This window comes from Solanum verrucosum, unplaced genomic scaffold, assembly GCF_900185275.1.
Source record: "Solanum verrucosum unplaced genomic scaffold, falcon-dt-bn FXZP01000117.1, whole genome shotgun sequence".
NCBI lineage: Eukaryota > Viridiplantae > Streptophyta > Magnoliopsida > Solanales > Solanaceae > Solanum > Solanum verrucosum.
Genome location: NW_026020014.1, coordinates 2,267,147 through 2,289,299, shown reverse-complemented (window position 1 = coordinate 2,289,299; position 22,153 = coordinate 2,267,147). Strand labels below are relative to the sequence as shown.

Here is a 22,153-nt window from a genome sequence, read left to right as displayed (position 1 = left end):
GCAATATATAATTAGAATTATTTCTTTTTCATTTTACTAGAAATTTTTAAAATCAAAGTTGTGTTTTATTATATATTTTTTCACAAATAAGACAAAATAACATTTTATTTGAAATTCTAAACATGGAGTGTAATTTGAATTTTTCATAGTCAAAATTAATTTTTAAATAAAGTAAAAATTATTTCAGAAAAAAGACGGGTGATATAGTTTAATTCTCTGTGCGAAGTGCGAATAAGTTCATTAGTAGAGAAATAAATTGGAAAAATTAGAAAGAAAGAGTTTCCTATTGAACTATCAAATGTTTATGTTTTCTATCTGAAATGACGAATACACTTGAGTTAATTGTCATGTAAATGAAATTTTACGAACAAATTAAGGTTTTAAAATAATTTTGATAAATAATGGATAGGAGAAATAGAATGTTGGTTGTATAGTGTGAGCATGGTGGTAAAGGAGGTTTTGAGAGTGATGAGGAAAACCCATCTTGTAGCGGCATTTTTGTAAGAAAACCCTCAAGTAAAAACTCTTTATTAAGGGCATCGCGCGTTTTTGGGCAAAAACCCAAATCAAGGTTTGTGGTTTCCCTATATAGTCGCTCGACCTCATGGCTCTCTCCTCTTCTCTTCTATTACTACAAATGGGATGGATGGATGTATCTCTCTCTCATTTACTATATTTGTTTGGGCATTTCGAGAGTGGTGGCTCCATTGAAGAGGCGGTGCCATCTCTCTTGTCATGACGACTGCTCCAACCATGCAACTCCACGACCTGGAAGCCGGCTCCTCCCATCTCAACTCTTCTCCCCAAGACAACTTCTCTGATCCTTTCGACATTGCCACTACCAAGAATGTATCTTTCCACGCTCTTAAACGCTGGAGGGTAAGTCTTCGTTCAACTCTGAAATTTTCATTTTCACTCCTACAAAATTGCGTTAGCCCTTTCTTCTCATGAGTCATGATTACGTGTGTGTCAGTTTATGATCTCTCATATTTTAATCATGCTGCCTTGATAATTTTATACATGCAATCCTTTCTTTTGCTCTGTAATTTTTATGGTGGCTGAAGTGTTCTTTTGCGTTAGACTAGTACATTTTAAGGCAGTAATCTGTATTGACGCATTAATATCTCATTCTTCGCCTAAGAAATAATTTATCAACATCGCCCTTTATCTTTCTGATTAACCTTTGATCACTCACAGGAAGCTGCACTTGTGCTTAATGCTTCACGCCGATTTAGGTATACTCTCGACTTGAGAAAAGCCGAAGAGAAAGAACAAAGAAGGAGGATGATCAGAGCACATGCTCAAGTCATAAGAGTAATGATGAAATTCATTTCTAGGGTGTTCTTTTGATTGCTTTAATGAATATCTTACCATCCCTGGTTTGCTTTTGTAGGCGGCACTACTTTTTAAACTTGCTGGACAACGAGCTATTGGTATATACTTTGCAAATCCTTTTCAACTAATGCTTTATCTTGAATATCTACCAAATATTGCCGCTTCCCTTGCATAACACTGGTAAAATAAGTACTGATGATAGATCACTGACATTTTGGATTGAATGTATACTATTAAATGGAGAATTTAGATTCCCGGAAAAGCATCCATCACATGAATTTTTATTATTTTTTTTTGATTGATATATCTGTAAACGTAGTTGCTTTATTTCTTAACTCATTGCTTGCCAACTCTCTGCCTCCTTTCTCTGTTTCACCCCATCATCCTCTTTTTGTTCTATCTACTGAGATCGTTTACTTGTAAAAGTCTTCTTCTTTTCTAGGTAAATATTTTCATCACATTTGACCTGTTTGGTGGAAAACTGAAGTTGGCACAGTCATTTTGTCTCATGGTTGCGTGATTTGTTTATCAAGAAATCTATCTTCTGAGCCCATAATTCTATTGTTTGGTGAAGTAAACAAGAAAAAAAATGAAAATTTTGCTCTAGTATGTTCTATTGTTTCACACTGTCTTTTGGAAGCACATACAAAGTATCCAAGCTGCCTCAAGCTAATTTTAAGGTAGACAGACAAAGTGCTAGCCAAAGTTTCAAGATCTTGAACATCAAATGAATTTAAGGATATAGTTAACTGCAAGTCTCTGTCTTTAACTGTCGGTAGCTTAGATACTAACTATTTGTATAAGTAACAACGTACCTTAAACTCTGTCATTTGCTTTGTTTTTGGTATCTGTTCTGTTTTCTAGTGTTGGGTACCGAAGTTGCTCCTCTACCTCCTTGTGGTGACTATGGAATTTCACTTGAACAGCTAGCTTCAGTGACTAGGGATCATAATCTTTCTGCACTGCAACAATACGGAGGAGTAAGTTAACTTCACTGAGTTTTAGTTATCTTACATAAAACATGCTACTAGTAGGGATTCATCTATATTGGCATACTGATATGAGTTTTAGTTATCTTACATAAAACCATGCTACTAGTAGGGATTCATCTATATCGGCATACTGATATTGATGTTGACATCTTCAGGCCAAAGGCTTATCAGAGAAGTTGAAAACAGATATTGATTCAGGAATTGTTGATGATGATGTTGAATTATCAAAAAGAAAAAATGTGTTTGGGGCAAATACGTATCCCATGAAAAAGGGTCGCAGTTACTTGGTATTAGTTTCTCCCAAGTTGTCTTGTTGAATTGATTTCTGTAAGGAGAAGTGAGATGTAACTATTATCTTTGTTCTTTGTAGAGGTTCCTTTGGGAGGCTTGGCAAGATCTGACTCTCATCATCTTAATTGTAGCTGCTGTATTATCACTGGCACTTGGAATACACACAAAGGTATTTTGCTCTTTATATTGCAAGTTTTAATCATTGCTAAAATAGGTTCATCTATTTGATGTTAAAAGCTCTGCATTGTTCTATCTTTTCTTCCCCCTATAGCCTATCTTTTACCTTTTATTGGGAAGTGCCAAATATCTGGATATTTCAGAGTTGTCAATTGTCAATTTGACGTCTATAGCAACCAGTATAGACCTCATTTTAGGAAAAAACAAAGCAGATATGTCCAGTACTGAGCGTGGGAGGGGTGGTGGTGGTGTTGAGTCCCACATTGTTTGTGAGATAAGTATATGGTCTTGGGCAGATTAAGTTAGGTTCATGTCCATTTCTTTACCGAACAGAAGCAAGTATAGAATGGAAAATTAATGATGGTCCTTGATTATTTTAGGAAATCAGAAGATGATGTTATATTAATGATGATTGTTACTAAAAGTTTCATTCATGATTATTTATACAGGGCCTGAAAGAAGGATGGTATGATGGTGGAAGCATAACTTTTGCCGTACTTCTTGTTATTTTTGTAACAGGTAATTTCTATGATTCTTGTTTGTCTACTTCTTTTTATCCAAGTGAATGGATTTTATAAGTCATTAAATTCTACCTGTTATTTTTGTAACAGGTAATTACTTTGCTTCTTGTTTGTCTACTACTTTTAATCCAAGTGAATGGATTTATAGAATTCATTAAACTCTACAATGGCTTGGCTGCTTTCTCTTTTGTCAATCCCAGGTTACTAAATTTGTATTAACTACTGGAACAAATTGAAGAATATTCATTAACATTCAAGAAAACCATGAAACTCTAAATTCTAATAGAATCAGACTAAAGATATTAACCTCTCAGAATTTCAGAAAACTGATAAAAGTCATAGCTGCAGCTTAATTTGCTATTTATACTTCCTCCTCCTCCTCCTCCTCCTCCTCTCTCTCTCTCTCTATTCACGTGTTTAGCTTGGTCAAGCCTCACCAGATTCGTGTTGCAGATTATTAATCATATTTAGTTAATATTTCGGTTGTTAAAATATAGTTTCTTTCTTCTATTTGCTAACAGTAGCTTTAGTTCTCCACATAACAAGTTGCATTCTTACACACATTTTCCTTCCTATCAAATAAATTGATTAGTCTGTTTCTCTTTATAATGAAAAAGTTCTTTTAATGTTCTTCAAGAGCTATTCACTTATTTTCTGAAGTTTAATTATGTTTACTCTTTTATCAAACCGATCTTCTTCTCTTCTTTCTTGGTACCAAACACGGTAGCTGTTTGCTATTCCTAATCTTGAATTTCTGGGGTGAGGTGTATTATGTGAGTATTGCAATTGAACAATTCATGAGTTGGAATCCTGCTAGTTGATCATCATAATATAGCTTTCTTTCCTTTTTCTTTTAAAGAAGAGTTCAATTTATGTGGCTCTCCTCGTTGCATTTTTTTCTTCAATAAATTGACTTGTCCTAGCTTTTCAGAGTGGATTTGCAAGCTCCCATCTCGTTTTCTGGATTTGTTTGTATATTTCGGGATTGAGGTGTATAGTTCATTGGTAGAACCTCACTTCTTTAATATGATGAGAAGGTGGATGGGGTGGGGGGTGGGTGGGGGCATTATTCCCTACCAATCCTTATTTACTACTACATCTTTGATTTAATTAATTTTGTTTTGTAAATTTTCATTTAGCAACAAGTGACTACAGACAGTCCCTGCGATTTCAGAACTTAAATGAAGAAAAACGAAATATCCAAGTAGAGGTAATTGCAGTTTACGAACCATAGCCTCGTGAAAATTATATTAATTACGATCCTTATCATATGGATGATAAATTAACTGCTTCAAAATGATCTATAAAGGTTATAAGAGATGGCAGGAGGGAAAAAATTTCAATATATGAAATTGTCGTTGGTGATGTTGTTCCTCTCAGGGTAGGAGATCAGGTAAAGGTGGCAATATAGATTTTTTCTGCCTCTTCTCTAGTCATTTTCTGATCAAAGAGATAAAAGCTTTGGTATTCTTCCAGGTTCCTGCAGATGGAGTCTTGATCTCTGGTCATTCTCTGGCAATTGATGAGTCTAGTATGACTGGTGAAAGCAAGATTGTAAGTTGGTTAGACCTTCTTGCATAGTATGTGTAAGCTCATTGATCCAAATGATCTTAAATATCATATCATTTTTAAAGGTAAACAAAAATCAAAAGGCACCTTTCTTGATGGCTGGTTGCAAAGTAGCAGATGGTGCTGGAACCATGCTTGTAAGATCATCTTATTTCTTTCTTTGTTTCTTTTATTCTGATCTCCCTCATCCCTTTGAGGATTTAGGAGCTAATTTCATCTGGAGAAAATGAAATTTTAGACATCGTTTCCCCATTTGGCCATAAATTTTATTTCATTATCTCAACTAAAACTCAAATTATTATTTACAAACCGATGTTTGTCTTACAATTCGATTCAATATTTCTTGAAATAGAGAATGTTGGAAAACTGATTTGATGTATTTCAAATGAAATAATAGTCCACTCACAAAACTTCAACTTTTTTTTCCAAGTGAAATTCATGTACAAACATGTATAATTACTCTTTTTGCTTCAACTTCAGCTAAATTTTATCCAAACATCCCATATTCAAAGACTGTCTCCTGTTCTATATTAAAAACAAAGCTCCCTCATCTTTATCTCCTTAAACATATATTTTTATTTAGGTAACTGGTGTAGGAATCAATACTGAATGGGGATTGTTGATGGCGAGTATATCAGAGGATACCGGTGAAGAAACTCCTTTGCAGGTTATAATTAGAACGTGCTGTCCATCACTATCAGTTTCTCTACTTGTTATATCCATTCTGTGTTTAGCTTTTCAATGACAATATGGCAGGTGCATTTGAATGGGGTTGCCACCTTTATTGGCATTGTTGGCCTTGCTGTTGCTCTCTTTGTGCTCATCGTTCTTTTAAGCAGGTAAAGACGTTGCTCCCTTCCAAAGCCTTTCTGTATGGTTTGCATGCTAAATATTGCATATGACTTAAATATTATGTCCCCCAGGTTCTTCACTGGACATAGCAAAAATCCAGATGGGACTACCCAGTTTGTCCGTGGACAGACCAGTGTTAGTAAAACAATGGATGGAGTTGTACATATCATCACTGCAGCTGTAAGTTCTTGCTGATCAATGTTTTTAAGTTTTATCTTACAGGCTTTACCCTTTAGGCTCTGACTAGGTCATGCACTATATATATTGTGGATTCCAATGGACACCAGTGGAGTTGTAAATTTTAGGTCCACTACCTAAGAATTGAAAAAGCCTTTTTCTATTGATTTCCACTGCTCTTAGGTACTGTATGTAGTTCAGAAAGCTATTTGTCATGTCCAATTAGGATAATTGACATGGGAGATAAGATTCTAGTAAGATGTCTGGGTTAGATTGAACAAACACACTACAGAGGGCCTTTTTTTTTATATATAGTTTTCAAAAATGTTACATGCATTTATTACCTATCAATGAGTGTAGAAGTGGAGTCTTGTCATATATTAATCAATCAACTACACGCCTGAACCCTGAACTAGTTGGGGTCAGCTATATGAGTCCCTTTGTGTATGCATATAATTAGAACTTAACATAGTATATAAATTGTATTTATTCTTTGTTATAGATGTTCTATCTTTTCTTCTACCTTTTTTCAATGAGGCCCACAGAGTGGAAGTTTTGAGATTTTTAAGTAAACTTGCCTGCATAGACTTGTATTGCTCAAAAACAAAGAGAAAGGAAGACACGTGTACCTAAATAGTGTGTATTTCAAATGGTCCCTTTTTTTGGACAATATACGCTAGGACTCCATCAGTGTTGTCAAAGGCGCGCTTAAGCCCTGAAGCGAGGCTCAAAACGTGTGGAGGGCTTCAGTTCGCTTTAAGTGCGCTTCAGTATCGTCATCAAGGTTCTAAGGCAAACTTTTCTTTGCCAATGAGCCTCTTCGGAAGAAGTGACACTAAACAATTGATATTTCACTTTATCATAATGGTTTTTCAATTTCTATGGTCATATATTTGTCATACATGTTCATAATTATTAGTCTTAGACTAAACATATATATTTGTATATTTTGTCCCTTTGCACTTTTTTTTAATTAAAGCCACACTTTATTTGCACTTAAAGCCCCAACGGACCTTATAGCTTTTTTGAGCTTTTCACCTTTGATAACACTGGACTCCACATTGTTCAATGGTCAAACTTAAGTGTCGATAAAATAATTAAAGATGGAAAAAAATGCTCCAAAATGGATTCAACAATCCGTTAAAAGTGCCCATATGATTTAATATTTTGATTCTGTTTCAGTCTCCAATAATGAATGGTTGTATTTTTTGTACAAAACTATTAGTCCATGTTTTGTTGTTCATGGAAGACATTAAGTGTCTGACAGATTCAGTACCTACAATTCGAGTCATCTATATAATGCTTAAGTTATTTTCAGGTCACAATTGTGGTTGTTGCTGTCCCTGAAGGTCTTCCTTTAGCTGTTACATTGACGTAAGTATCAAAAAAATGCTTCTGCCTTGACACTATTGACTTAATTTTCATGTGCCTTATAATCCTCTTAAATCATTGCCTGCTCTAAATGTTGTGACAGTTTAGCATACTCAATGAAGAAAATGATGGCTGACAAGGCTTTGGTACATATGTCTTTCCTCCTTTGCTATATCTGTTTGATTATTTAGTTAAATAGATAAGAATGTTGATACTATGGTAATCATGATTGAAATAGTTTTCTTTGATTAATTTGCAGGTGCGCAGACTTTCAGCTTGTGAAACTATGGGCTCTGCTACAACTATTTGTAGTGATAAAACTGGAACATTGACTCTGAATCAGGTTACATTGCTGGTTCATGCTTTTGATCTTCAAACTGACAACTTCAGTTACATATCTACACTAATTCACAAATTATATGATGACTTATATGCTTGTGTTTGTGTAGATGACAGTCGTAGAAGCCTATGTCGGGGAAAGGAAGCTCAACTCACCTGAAGATGGTTCACAGTTGCATTCAGCTGTTTCTTCTCTTCTGGATGAGGGCATAACTCAGAATACATCCGGCAGTGTCTTTACTTCTAAGGTATTCACCCTGTTTCCTTGTCTCTCCCTAAATTATCTCTGCATCTCTCCTCATACATGTGCCATGTATTTTGATGGCTTTAGGGTGACAGACATTCATGATAAAGTTTGAGATGAGAATTCTTAATAGTCTTCTTAGATGACATTTACTCAAAATGCTCTTTAATATAAGTCCCCACAGATCAACTCTTCAAAGGACAAACATGCATTGTCTTTCTTATTGCACATTTGCAGTAGTATTTGGATCAACTGCTCTGCACCTATTCATCTTTCCCTCCCTCACCATGCTCAATACTTCTAATTTTAATTTGTTATCTAATCTCTAGAAATGATTTTCTTGTTTACTTTGGCATGCATGTGTATACTACCTTTGGTTCATTCTATTTTTGACTCAGTTCCCTCTTCGTAGGATGGCAAGGGAACAGAGGTTTCAGGCTCTCCCACTGAAAAAGCCATTCTTTCATGGGGCGTCAAGGTAGTATTAACAACTTGTCTTTCCGTTTACTGATATAAATCAACAAAATCTGCTTATTCAACTAATGCACAATTTACTCAGATTGGAATGAAGTTCGATGTTGTCAGATCACAATCCATAGTTCTTCACGTCTCTCCTTTTAATTCTACAAAGAAGAGAGGAGGTGTTGCAGTTAGAGAGCAGGTAATCGACTTATCTGATATTCGAGTGCTTGCAGCTTCATAGTCCTGTTCGCTTTGTTAAGGTTTTCTTTAATTTAAAATTGGACATAATTATGTCCATTTAGAGGGATTTATTGCTCCACATAATCAGTTTAATGAGAGAAATTTAGCTTTTTTTGTGATATTTCTTTTCCTAACTAGCTAAATAATTGAAACCTACCTTGTGAGGCTTCAAGTGCTAAAATCAAGAATCAAGGTTGTAGTCTGGATGTAAGTGTTTGTGGGATGATCTACTGCAACAAGTTATCTCTTCGCGAGATGTCGTAGGCTAAGTTATAATCTACTTGCGTTTGAAATCAAAAGATCGTGTCAAACAGTCCTCAGGGTTTAAGAACAGAAAATTCCTAGAAATGATATATATAATAAGCCCCAATGCTAGTGATTCTTTCGGACTGACCTAGGATCCGTTGTAGCATTTGTGTCACCTGATTGTATGATTATCTGGTGATAAATAAGCATAGAGTTAGTTTTTGGACTATGACATTCAGGTACATAATCACTCATGAAATAAGGGCTTTCTAGGATGAGAGCTAGCAGACGCGCCGTGGCCTCTTTGGATTTTCAAGTTCATTCTTTCTTGTTTTCTTTATGGCTCACATTATAGTTTCTTTTGTTGATGCACACTTCTGATTTTCTTTAATCTATATATTTGAGTGGATGAACTTTTTAATTATCTGCACATGCATGAGGTTATTAATCGTATATTTAACGATTTTTCTTTCTTCTTTTGCAGAGTGGCTCTCAAGTTCATATGCATTGGAAAGGTGCAGCTGAAATTATACTGGCATCTTGTACTGGATACCTTGATTCAAATGGCTGCTTGCAATCCATTGAAACGGAGAAGGTTAGAAGAAGTTAGGACTACTTTCTGAGAGAGAAAATTTTGATAAAATTTGAGTCCTGTGAACTTTTCTGTTGACTTTATGTTGTCCCAAATCCGGCCATTAAAAACTTGAGAAGAATGATGAATCACAAAAGGACACTTTAGTGCAGACTTTATCCTTTCATCTCTTTTTAGTAATTATTTTGGCTACAGGATTTTTTGAAAGAAGCCATTGAAGATATGGCAGCGAAAAGTTTGAGGTGTGTTGCCATTGCATACCAAACTTGTAATGTGAATGAGGTTCCAACTGATGAAGAACAACTGGCTCAATGGATTCTACCAGAAGATGACCTTATTTTGCTTGCTATACTTGGTATAAAGGTACATATTCTTAATCATACTTTTGCAGCTCAAAATAAAATAAAGGTGCATGTTCTGTAAGGTCGTGTAGTTGAGATGTATATAGTTTCTTGAATATTGTTCTACTCATGTCCTCTCTCATCTCGAGTTTGTCTACCTGGTAGTTGTAATTTTTGACAAATACGTACCATATCCTTTGATTACTTCACAATCTCATGTCTGCAGCACAGGTACTCCCTCCATCCTACTCTTTCAAGTTTCACCTGGCTCAACTATCGCGAGGTTTAAGAGAAAATGGTTTGACTATAGTTATTCTATTTGAAACATATGTGTTAACATTAATTGAAGTTATCATAAGATTAAATGATGTCACATCCTGTTTAAAAATAGAACTAAAATTTTTTTAGATAGATCTCAAGGCATTTTATAGAGTAATATTGTTAAAGTATTATATATTAAATTGACTTCTAACCTTCGTGGACAACTAAACTAAAACTGATATAGAAAATGAGATGGATAGAGTGTATGTGCCCCAGCTGTCTGAGACAGCACCTTATAAAAAGAACTATTTGACATGGTACATATTTGTGTGCAGTATTTAATTTTTCTTGAGTTGTTTTGCAAGTTCTCATTTATCTTTCTTTGCCTTTTTACATAGGATCCTTGTCGGCCAGGTGTCAAAGATGCAGTGAGACAGTGCAGTGAGTCTGGTGTTAAGGTAATCTTTTTGTTTGGATGTAATAATAGCTAACAAGGTGAAATGATCGAATATATAATCATATCTAACTTTTTCAGGAAGAAGACTTTTACTTTGGTCCAAGGTGTTTTCTTTTAATTAATTGAATCTATTTTCAAACACTTTGAACCAGTTAATTATACTAATGATTTATGTTTATTCTATCAAAATCTATCTTCCTTTTTACAGGAAATTTTTTGGAAATTTGGTAGATCTTGAATGGTTTAAAATATTTCAATTATTAGCCATTTCAGGATAGATATAGTACAGTATTTGTCATGGTTGGGTGTGCACATTTAGCCACATGACTGTAACTTCTAATTTGAGGATATCTGGAATGCATTTTAGCTTAAGCATTTGTTCTTATAAGCGAAAACTTTACTCTTGAGAACCTTTAGGTGCGCATGGTAACTGGAGATAATATTCAAACAGCTAGAGCAATTGCCTTGGAGTGTGGAATTTTAACTTCAAATACTGAAGTCACAGAATTTGAAGTTATTGAGGGGAAAACCTTCCGTGAGTTGTCTGAGAAGGAGAGAGAACAAGTTGCAAAAAGAATGTCGGTATGTTATCCATGAAGAGATAATAACTGATTTATATATTTAATCTACTTGTATCTCCATTTGTATGTTGGCACATCTTGTTAAAAGTAGAAAACTGGTTTCTAGGTTATGGGAAGGTCATCACCAAGTGACAAGCTTTTGCTTGTGCAAACTCTGCGTCAACTAGGGGAAGTCGTTGCTGTTACTGGAGATGGAACTAATGATGCTCCTGCACTGCATGAGGTTTGATGACTTTCTTATCACTTTCTGTTTATTCAATTGTTTAGTTTTCTTCTGCTTTTTGAGTCTTCACTTGCTGATCCTTGTACACATTTGGTCTAAGCACTAAAACAAACTTTAAGAAGAAGTGGTTTGATCCTATGCCACTTGAGCAATAAACGATTGAGATTTGGTCAGTCATTATAAATTAAAAAGAAGAAGAAGAACATGATGCAGAGAGAACTCAATATACAAGAGGCGAACTTTAAGGAAAATTTAATAGTAAATGAAGGTTAGGGGTTCAACTAAACCTCATTTTATTAATGAAGGATTTAAATAACAAGTGTTTCAAAATACTCATTGCCTGAGTTATAATCATTGTTTTTGGTATAGTTTCCTACTTTAAGCTTTTCTAGTCATTAAGGATGCTTCAGTGTAGGTTCTTAATTAGACTTGGTCAATATGGAACCGATCTCATAAATTGGTGGAACTCCCTAATGTTCTATCACTATTATGGGTAGCATTGACTACCTTCTAATTCCTACATTTGAATGTCCCTTCAGTGACTCTAATCTAGGTTTGTCCAAGATGCAGGATGATCTAGAAAGCTTCTCTTAATATTAGCACTTTATCCACAAAAAAGAAAAGCTAGGAGTTTAGTTGAATTTATGTCATATTCTGATTTCTTGAGTAGTGTTGCATTCTACTTCTTTCATCCAAACCTGGTTAGATGTCATCCCTTCAAATACAATTGGGCAAGTATTTCAACTTCACTAAACATGAGGAATATATCACTATCATAAAATATGCATTAATTTAACGAGGAACAAAGATAAAAATATTTTAAAAACCATCACATAATAAGGCACCTTTTATATCTAAGCTTCTAACTTAACTATATTCTACTGCCGAATATCAAAGAATTAGCACTGTCTTTGTTAAACCTTAACAAGTAAAGAAAAGGAAGGAACACGTAGGATGTAGATGGATGCATGATGGAGATCTTCTCTCCTTCGTCTTCCGTTTTATCTTTTCCTAATACTATTCTCTTGCCTCCCTCTCAAAGATGTGATATCCCATTTGGAGGGTGCCTAGGCACTGAGCATGAATCTCTACAACCTCCACTAATGGTGTTTTTTCATCCAACAACCCTTCCCCTTGTCAAAAAAATGACACTACAACCGTTTTTAGATACATAACAACTTCCTTCATTGCCAATGTGTCCAAAAATTCGCTCTCATCCCACAATTTCACCTACAATAATTCTTCCATTCTCTACCATTTTCATCAACTAAAGCCACAAACTTATGGCTTCTAATCACCATTCCATAACCATAAGTTACAACACTAAAACAAACTCACGTTATCCTCAATTATTCATGCATGAGAGTTTGAGGGTGAAGTCTTACCTTTAGGAAGAAACCCTTGTAAAATCCTTCACTTGAATTCTTGGGAAGAAACTTGAGTGTTCTAAAAGCTGCATGAGAATCCATGAGTTAATTCATGTAGTAGGTGAGAGAATTAGATAAGGAGTATCTTACTTTGATGTGGGAGGTCTTTGGGGGAGAAAAACTAGAGAGAAGCTCCAAAATTGTCCAAACATATGCCCCTCTTTCTCTCACTTTGTAGACCGTAAAATAGAAGATACAAGCATATTTTTAGCCTACCACGATGCGGGGTGCCAGCATGGATGAAAAAGAATCGACTTCCTGAAGTTTTGTCTTAGCGCGACGCGGGCCATGTGGTGCCCAGCCATTTCGCTTGCACTTCAGTAAAATGTACATATCTTTTTGTATAGAGCTCATTGATGAACGTTGATGCATAAAAGTCTACCGGGGGGTAGATATGTTTGTTTGAAGTTGGACCTTGTGCGAGCTCATTTGAAAACTTGTTCGTGCTGTAGCTTCCAATTTCAACTTTATGCTAGAGCTCTCCTTAGACCTTAAATCACTTCCGAGACGTTTCATATACTTATTATCATGTCCATGAGATATGGCACTAGTCTGTAGCCTCCTTTGGAACACAAAAGCATTATTTCTATTTGTCATTGTCACACTATAAAATCTTTAATCATTTCGGACCTTTGTCCCTTTGCTCACCGTGCTTCCACACCGTCCTAGTCCGTTGAATTACTTTGTCTTTAAAATCCTCAGGTGGTCTCCACATTCCAGTTTTTGTGGGATTTTTGAGATTTTTAAGCCGAATTAGACCTGGTACAAAGGTTCAAATTTATGGGGTCTTACATATCTCCAATGGGACCACTGTCTTATCTGCTTCAGAATCTATTATGATAGACCTCAAATATAAATCATTCTCCTGTGTAAGTAATGTACCCATGACTTGATGTTCAGGGTTTAAGAATATTGCCAAAGTTCAGGTGCTGTATATGGTCTGGAATAGCAACTTTTTGTGCCTAATTACACTATTCTTTTTGAATGCTTTATTAGCTGCAATTATTCAATGTTAAATTTTGTATTGTCCAGTGATTTTTCTGTGTTTAGTTAATTTCATTGTATTTCAATATTTAGGCCGATATAGGCCTTTCCATGGGCATCCAAGGAACAGAAGTCGCAAAAGAAAGCTCTGACATCATTATCTTGGATGATAATTTTGCTACAGTAGTGAAGGTGAGTTGAAAAATTTTCTTTTGGTGTTTGAAGAAAATGTTAGTTTGCTTTTTAGAAATTACTTTCTGTGATTATAAGTCTCAACTATGTACAATGCCAGAAATGCTTATTAAATCTTTTCATCATTAAAATACTGCACATTTATCATAAACTTCAGTATTCTGATGAGAACATCTGTGGGCCTATGGAGGTGGGCTTTCAGGTCAAAAACTCATAGATATGTTTTTATTTCAATCTTGGAAGATTATTTTGCTAAGTTGTGAAAGAAGGTGAATTGTACCAACTTATAATGCCTCTAGGAAATGTAAAATGTCATTCTGAGATTAGTTACTCTGCATCTACTATGTAAAGAGCTCCTTTACTATCAAAATAACCAATATTTCGAAAATAAATCATTTATTATCCTTAGTCTGAACTTTGATTACACCTCAACTACATGTGATGTTGTGAATGCTTTTTAAGTCTTTTCACTGTTAATATAAGCATATTTATCAGAACTTCACAAATATGATGAGAACATTTATTTGAACTATGAAGAGCGGGTTTTGAAGGTCGAAAGCACATGAAAACTCAGACATGTATTCATGTTCTGTATTTTTTATTTTGATCTTGAAAGGTAATTTGGCTGAATTTGTGAAGGTGACTTGGACTAACAGATAGTGCTTCTAAAAATTTGACCACTTAATCTGAGATCATAATTTTTTATTTTGCATCAACCATGTAGATGTTGAGCACTTTTAACCAGTAGGTATTAGAATATACTCTAAACTTGCATTGATTTGCAAACACATGTAACACGAGCTTATCAAATTTTGGAAGTCAACATGAAAATCAAAGATCTGCAGATATTTTGTTAGACGATGTAGTGACAAAGGGAGCGCAAGGGTAAAAAAGAGGAGTCAGATTACGAGAAACAAGCAGTGCAAGCTTCTTGTTTATCTTATTATTGCATCCCTTTGCCTTCTCATCATCAAATTTCCTAGTGGATATTATTCTTCTTGGACTGGCACCCTATCCTTAGAGCCACATTTATTTAACAACTTGGAAAAAACAGCCAAAGTACTGAGGAAGTAGATGATGTGTCTTTTTAATCCATGTCTGTGTTGTATCAGCTGGTTTTAGCTTGCGGTGGCTTATTGTACTAGCATAATGAAAAGCTGTGGTCCTTGACTTAATTTATCTCAATGTAGGTTGTACGCTGGGGTCGTTCTGTTTATGCAAATATTCAGAAATTCATTCAGTTCCAGCTCACTGTTAATGTCGCAGCTCTTGTAATCAATGTTGTGGCAGCAGTTTCTTCTGGTGATGTTCCTCTAAATACAGTGCAGGTCCTCTCTCTATCTCTCTCTCTATCTATCTATCTATCTATCTATCTATCTTCTGACCTAGACAGATGCAGGAGTGCATATATAAATTGTAATTTCATAGGTATAAATATGTATATGTATGTATATATTTTTTGAGAATGATATATAGTGTATACGTGTGCTGTGTTTATCATTTAGTGGGTAATGAGGACTTGCATATTGTAGCCTGCTGGAAGTCTTCTTCTTTTTTCGTTTTGCTCAAGGATACTCTTTTTGCAGCTTCTTTGGGTCAATCTCATTATGGATACTCTGGGAGCACTAGCTTTGGCTACTGAACCACCAACTGACCATCTTATGCGTAGACCTCCTGTTGGTCGAAGGTGAGCAACTCCAATTTACCATGCTATCTCCTTATATTTGATAATACTTTTTTTTTTATGATTTCCAGTTGTCATAAAATGAATTATGCCACAGAGCCTGCTAGTTTGAGGTCTAAATGGTGCATGATCAGAACATCTATTATAATTTCTGTGAATGTAAGCTTGAAGTGTTCTATATTATTGTGAAGAAACTACCGCTATGCTAGATGCATCTTTTTCCATTTTACATAATGTGATGTTCAAAGTCTTTCATAGGCATCTTCCGCGTATGATGGTTCAACTAATTGTGAGAGGCCCTCCTAGTGTAAATATGCACCTACTTTTTATCCACTTCTTTCCAAAAGGTGCATCAAGATATTAGCTTCTGTGTTGTTTATTTAATCTCAGAACTCCTCACTTGCAGGAATAAAATTCATCATGGGACAGATTCTTTATCTAAAATAAACTTGGCTTGCACCTTCCTTAATATTTCATTGGTTTTCTAGTTCACGGCTCTGTATATGATTCTTGTGAAGAAAAATAATTCAGATCTATGGGAAACTCGAGATTCTTTAGAATTGTGAATTTCTAGTTATCAATGCGCTTGACTTTCTTCAAAAAAAAAATTAACCGGGGAGTGTTGTTTTGCTTATTTTACCATGTCTCAAGAATTCTTTCAGGCTTTTTACATGCTTTGACAGTTATCATTTGTGAAACTTAGGGAACCTCTGGTGACAAATATCATGTGGAGGAACTTGCTTATTCAGGTCTGTGGCCTTACTGATATAGGATATTGTTGTTTCATTCTATCTTTGCTAGTTTCACCTTAAAAAGAGAATTTTAATAGCACACATTTTGTATAAAACAAATTCATTATTTTTCTCTTCTGCAGGCTCTCTACCAAATCGGAATCCTTCTTGTTCTCAATTTCCAGGGCAAGAGCATTCTCAGCTTAGAGAATGATGACCCAAAACATGCTAATATGGTGAAGAATACCTTAATTTTCAATGCATTTGTTTTCTGCCAAGTAAGTTTTTTCATCTTGGTGCAAATTAGGAGAAAGAAATGTGTGTCTGAGAAAAATTGAAGTGTGTATGCTGTGTATTTCTTTAAATGGTTATTCTCTCTATCGGTTAATGTTCTTTGTTCACTTGTCTTATTCAAGGCTAGATTACACATCAAACCTCAGATATGTAACTAGTTTAAATTGAAATACAGATATTCAATGAGGTTAATGCTCGAAAGCCCGATGAAATTAATGTCTTTACTGGCGTGACCAAAAACCCCCTCTTTACTGCGGTCGTGGGAACTACTTTCATACTTCAGGTGAAAGATGTTTGAGCATGGATAAAATTCTGATTAGAATTCTTTCTTTTTGTGGTCACTGACTATCACATTCCTCCATACAACTGAACAGATCATTATCATTGAGTTCCTTGGAAAATTTACATCGACAGTTGGACTGAGTTGGAAATTATGGATTGTTTCACTTGTCATTGGTATTATCAGGTATCGAACAAGAGGGTTTTTGTTGAGTTGACTAGCCATAATCTCATCTGCATCTCAACATCTTTGTTTATTGTCACAGTTGGCCTCTTGCTGCTGCGGGAAAATTGATCCCAGTTCCAAAGACCCCTCTGGCTAAGGTCTTCATCAAGTTATATCAGCGATGCATTGCAGCTCGTAATGCATAAATGAATGCAGCTTTCGTTTCTTTGCCATCTACTTGGTTGTATATATATATATATATATATATATATATATATGTATAGTATTCGTACGAGATTAGTTTTTGTTGGTTCTGAATTGGAAGAAAGAAATCCTAGAGTATGTTGATATGTATAGTGCCCACTAGCTAGGTTGTAGAATAGTTTATACAACATAGGAATGCTGATTAGGAAGAGAAGTCCAAAAAAAGATTGAGATAGACATTAGGAAGCAACCTCAAAAGTATGTTGCATGATAAATACTGTATTTCTTTTACAGCCCCAATAATATAATATTAGTAAATAATCTTGTTTGTAGTAATTTGTATATGTTATGACAGGTGTGTCCATGGAAAGTGTGTGGCGTACATGACAAATTTTCTTTTACCGAACAGGAGTTAAAAATTATACTCCGTAATTTGTATGAGAGATATGTCATTTCACCGAACAGGTAGGTAGGTGTATTAATTTTGGTGGGAAGATGTAAATTATGGAGTATTATTTGAAATTTGATAATTCCCGTCAGAGCCATGTGTAAATTACAGGCCGCATCTTTTCTACTTTGATTTAACATGCTATTATTATTATTATTATTATAATTACTCTTCAATCCCATATGATTTCTCAAGATTTATTTATGATTCAAACATATGAAATACGTGCTTGGTGCATAATGGGAACTCAATATTTTCCATCACTATATTTGTATGACAATACCATATTTCCAAGTCCAACAAATGATATTGTTTGGGGGTTGAAGGGAAGAGGGACAAAAGAACCCCACCCCGAAAGGTCTATCTAAATATTCATCACTACAAGCAAACTTGTGTTTTGTGTAAACAAACTAGAGAGAGAGAGAGAGAGAGAGCCTCCCATTTCCCATCTTAATACTATACTACTAGTGTATATAGCTAGCAGAAGCACGAATAGGCAAAGTGGTTCTTTTTTGAGACGTAATGAGATACGTAGTCTGTTGAAGAAGCAGAGGAACCAGAAATATGAGCAGGAACTAGTATTTGAGTCTTCCCAGAGGCGATTCTCTTGCCAGCCACATTCGCATAAAAGAGACCTGAGATGGCTGGTACAAATACGTCACTCTCAGAACACATGTAGAAGTCGATAACTTTCTCCACTTCAGAATTCTCCATATCAAGAAATCTCGCCTTTTTGTCCATGGGCATTATGCTTTCCTGCAATTGCAATTCAAAGTGAAGAGTCAAGACTAAACACATTACACACAAGATATATTTGGAAGTTTCACTTTACCTTGGTGTATGTTCTAGGAAAGAGATCCTTTAATGCATCAAGGCTGTTATCCCACCTAGATTGAGTAAGATATATAGTTGTATCTTTGTTGAAACCAATTTTTCTCAGAAACATGGCTATCTCCTGTGGACCATAGCAAGCACTGTTTCCTTGGCAACCCTTTTTCTCCAGCATATCAACCCTTAGATCCACCGCGATAAACTGTCCGTTTGACTTCCTGCTCAGAGTTTTTAAGCGCTCCACCATAGATTCAACTACTCCATTAACTTCAGGCTGAAGCTCTAGAGTTCCAAACATCCCCAAACATGCAATTGAGTCGATGTTGCTGTTCTCTTTCGTTTTTTTCATGTTTACTGAGGGAAAATACGTGGCGAGCCTAATGTTCCCCTTTGATCTGAAAATTGGCTCGATGTTATCAGTAATATATTCTTCAGTAACCCTGCTAGGAACCTTCACAACTGGTCCTGTGATGACTTTAGAGGGGAGAGATTTTGCTACTTTTACTACCCCATCAAGTTTTTTCACAAACTGCTCAACATCATAGACATGTTCAAATTTCCTGTAAACATGTCAATAGTGTGAATTTGAAACAATTTGAGAAGAGTATTATTCTAAACTCGACTCGAACTGACCTTTGTTCACCACTTCGTCCTCTTATGTCGGGGAGTAGGAGAGTTGCTCGCAGATATCTAGCTATTACGACGGCATCAGCAATCTAAAAGTTGAAAGTAAATACTAATTAGTATAGTATCCATTATTTATGGTTGAAGGTGAAACAAATAAATAATACCTGAGAGAGGTGATATTCAGGACCATTAGTGAGGGAGAAGGTAACATATCCTTGTGATTCATCAGGTTCCCCTGTTACAAAGATTATTAAAAAAACTAATACTACTAGTGCCTAGTGGAGCGTGAATATAAGTGTGATAGATCTCTCACCGAGAAGTTGTTTAGACCAACAGGAGGTTAGGGATTGGGCATCCTGTTTCCAAGGTCCAACTCCATTGGTAAGTAGACTTTGCTTTCTAGTAGCATGAATTGAATCCACCTAAATTCATAGATAGATAGATAGATAGATAGATAGATCTGTAAATAGAAATAGAATTGAACAAGAGTAGAGCATGAAATAGAAGAATGAAGAAGAGTTGATTACAGGAAGAGAATCAAAGTGGTCCCTTTTGATCATGTCTCCGAGCATAACGAACATAGTGATAGTAAGAACTCCAGCCAAAACTTGCCTCGCGTCCATAGTGATTCTGCTGAAGAAATGATATGATAATATTATTATTATATATAGAAGGAACCTAAAACAAAACACCCGCACTCCAACAATGTTTACATTAATATTTATTTATTTATTCTTTTAACATTTTACTTTACTACGATATACTCCATGTGTCCGTGAGTTGGGTAGGGTAGGGTCCAGACTCCAGACCCCAGAAGAGCGAGCAATGTTTAGTGTTGGAGTAAGTTAAAAGTGTGTCGGGTGGCTCTCCTGCCACCGACACCTTCTCCTAATAATAAATAAACCTAATAATTTTATTATTACTATACTTTGGCCTTTGAGTAATGTTCTAACCTAACAAAAACATTTCATTTACCAAGCTAATTAATACATCAACATCTTCTATATTGTTTAACACTAAATATAATCTGCCTAAATTTTAAAAATTATACTTTGAATTACTAATGTTTTATAAATTTTAAAATATAATAGAATATTAATGTGAGATTGTGCATGTAGAGGGTGGGTATGAGCGAATGACAGAGAGAAAAAATGAGTCCACTTCACACTCTCCTGACTTACCTGACTCAACTTGCCACTTTCTACATTTCCAGTTTCAATACTCATCCTATAGTTTGATTTTGATATAAAGTTTTAAGAAAATAAAATATACTTTTTTAATTTTAAACTGAAATTACATATTAAAATGTTATTTAATTTTGTAATTGTTATATGAAAAGTTAAAATTAAAAAAATCATTATTGCTTTTTTTAAATGGCACAAGTATAGAAAAGATTGAAACACGACAAACTATTATTATTATTATATTATGAATTGGTTTGGATGTAATAATTGACTAATTCACTCATCTTTCCTTCCATCAATTATTGCTTTGATTCAGTTACAGTTTGTACTTGTAACTTGCTCTTTCAATAGTATTTGATGATTGAGGAAATATATAAATGAGATGTGGTCCATTTCATATTACTAAAACTTTAGAAATAGAGATCGAGTGTCAGGATTTTAATTTAGTAATCAAGTAGATCCGTAAATTTTAAATATCTAATAAATAATTTTGATATTTAAGAATTAAGGAGCTGGAATATTCGGGAGTATCAATAAAATCATACTACAAGACTTTAGCGAAGGTGATGGATAACTGAAGCAATTTGGCAGTAATTAATTAATACTCACTCTATAAGAAAGGAGAAGATTATGGCGTAATTAAAGGAAAGTCAATTCTTTTATTTATTCAAACCAATGGACGACTGCAAGTGGATCTCAACTAAAAATATATTCTCTTAACTATTTCTAATTAATCAAACAAAACTTGGATTTATTCTTGTAACCCTCTTCTTTTTCAAAAAAAAAAAAAAACAAACCAATTTCATTTTCTAATTAACTGGGCCACGTTTTAAACCTATACTATAATAAAATAGATAAAGTTGAATGTAGAATTAATGTGCCGACAACAAATAGCATAGGCGCTAAAATAAAGGTCCATTTCGAATCACGAAAATGCTATATTTTCTTCCTCCTTTTATATATCCACTCAATTTTTATGTGACAAATTAAAATAAACGAAGAGAGTATTCATTTTTCTCAATCACTATTAGGGATCGTTTGGTTTTTTATAGGATGATTAAGGGATAATAACCTCAAGATTATTTTATCTCATCATTTATACTATAATAGTGAAAAAAGTTTATCATATATATGAATCTCATGCGATATCCAATCCATATCCATAAAATAGCTTTGGTTACCAAAAAATCCACTAAAGATTATTATTAATTTCCTCACTTGTACAAGCAAGTGATGTCATTTGGCTCTTTTTGTCTCAATGACTATAATTTGATTGATGGCTTTGTCCTTGATTTAGTATTGAGTATGGTTCACGAAGTCGTAAATGGAGTATAAAAACAATTAATCTATATTATTAGGACATTAATAATCTTGATTCTGATCCCAATTTTACATCCGGAATTAAAGGAAGGTGTTCCAATTAAAATTGGTAGTTGAGCTACAACTGGATTTTAGTTAGAAAAAGCAAAACTAATTTTCCAAAGCAACATACACCATTTCTTGGTTTCCCCCCTCAAACTATTTACACTACGTATAACAACAACGAGACTTATTTTTCTTTTTAGGTTCTCTCTTTAATGTAGCGTTTCTTTTTACTTGTCATCCATAATTGACGTACAAAAACAAAGAGAAATAAGCCCATAGTCTCTTTTGATTTTCCATGCTACTGCATAAAAAGAGTGGAAACCAAATAAAAAAATGTCTTCCAACACATTAGTATTGCCTTTTTCTTTCTTTTTTTCCCCAACACAACTCTAGAGAGAGTTACCAACTAATTAAGCTTTTGTGGAGTCTTAAACAACATGTTCCTTCCTTCTTCCACCACATGCAT

General features: G+C 34.7%; 2 protein-coding genes across 3 annotated transcripts; one reads left to right on the top strand and one right to left on the bottom strand.

Moving 5' to 3' along the window:
- Positions 1-745: 745 nt before the first annotated feature.
- LOC125820635 (calcium-transporting ATPase 9, plasma membrane-type) lies at positions 746-17,240 on the top strand. 2 transcript variants are annotated; one of them, XM_049500047.1, is made up of 33 exons: positions 746-879; positions 1,198-1,314; positions 1,394-1,433; positions 2,200-2,315; positions 2,483-2,614; positions 2,698-2,787; positions 3,245-3,314; positions 4,456-4,526; positions 4,626-4,709; positions 4,793-4,870; positions 4,951-5,022; positions 5,469-5,552; positions 5,642-5,724; positions 5,809-5,917; positions 7,233-7,288; positions 7,389-7,431; positions 7,545-7,628; positions 7,735-7,872; positions 8,281-8,346; positions 8,428-8,529; positions 9,301-9,411; positions 9,604-9,771; positions 10,409-10,468; positions 10,885-11,049; positions 11,155-11,271; positions 13,776-13,874; positions 15,065-15,202; positions 15,461-15,561; positions 16,262-16,307; positions 16,433-16,567; positions 16,759-16,866; positions 16,958-17,049; positions 17,129-17,240. In XM_049500047.1, exons 1-33 carry the CDS (start codon positions 754-756, stop codon positions 17,232-17,234), a joined length of 3,207 nt encoding a protein of 1,068 aa, XP_049356004.1. In that variant the 5' UTR covers positions 746-753; the 3' UTR covers positions 17,235-17,240. The 2 variants fall into 2 exon arrangements, with proteins under 2 accessions (XP_049356004.1, XP_049356005.1); XM_049500048.1 differs by lacking the exon at positions 746-879 and having other exon boundaries at positions 2,262-2,315.
- A 605-nt stretch (positions 17,241-17,845) lies between these two features.
- On the bottom strand, positions 17,846-19,907 carry LOC125820847 (protein MANNAN SYNTHESIS-RELATED 1-like). The gene is made up of 7 exons (XM_049500284.1): positions 19,903-19,907; positions 19,666-19,816; positions 19,452-19,560; positions 19,303-19,373; positions 19,145-19,227; positions 18,513-19,071; positions 17,846-18,436 (listed from the first exon to the last, which is right to left on the bottom strand). The coding sequence occupies exons 1-7, from the start codon at positions 19,905-19,907 to the stop codon at positions 18,158-18,160; spliced, it is 1,257 nt and encodes a 418-aa protein (XP_049356241.1). The 3' UTR covers positions 17,846-18,157.
- Positions 19,908-22,153: the final 2,246 nt, after the last annotated feature.

What these genes read in the sequence shown, in the direction of transcription:
- LOC125820635 (XM_049500047.1), top strand. Translation starts at nt 754, where the DNA reads ATGCAACTCCACGACCTGGAAGCCGGCTCCTCCCATCTCAACTCTTCT. An exon ending in GTGAAGAAACTCCTTTGCAG is followed by an intron (nt 5,553 to 5,641) that starts GTTATAATTAGA and finishes ACAATATGGCAG; the next exon opens with GTGCATTTGAATGGGGTTGC. An exon ending in AAGTTGCAAAAAGAATGTCG is followed by an intron (nt 11,050 to 11,154) that starts GTATGTTATCCA and finishes ACTGGTTTCTAG; the next exon opens with GTTATGGGAAGGTCATCACC.
- LOC125820847 (XM_049500284.1), bottom strand. An exon ending in TTGGTCTAAACAACTTCTCG is followed by an intron (nt 19,374 to 19,451) that starts GTGAGAGATCTA and finishes TCTTTGTAACAG; the next exon opens with GGGAACCTGATGAATCACAA. An exon ending in TTCCTAGAACATACACCAAG is followed by an intron (nt 18,437 to 18,512) that starts GTAAAGTGAAAC and finishes TTGCAATTGCAG; the next exon opens with GAAAGCATAATGCCCATGGA.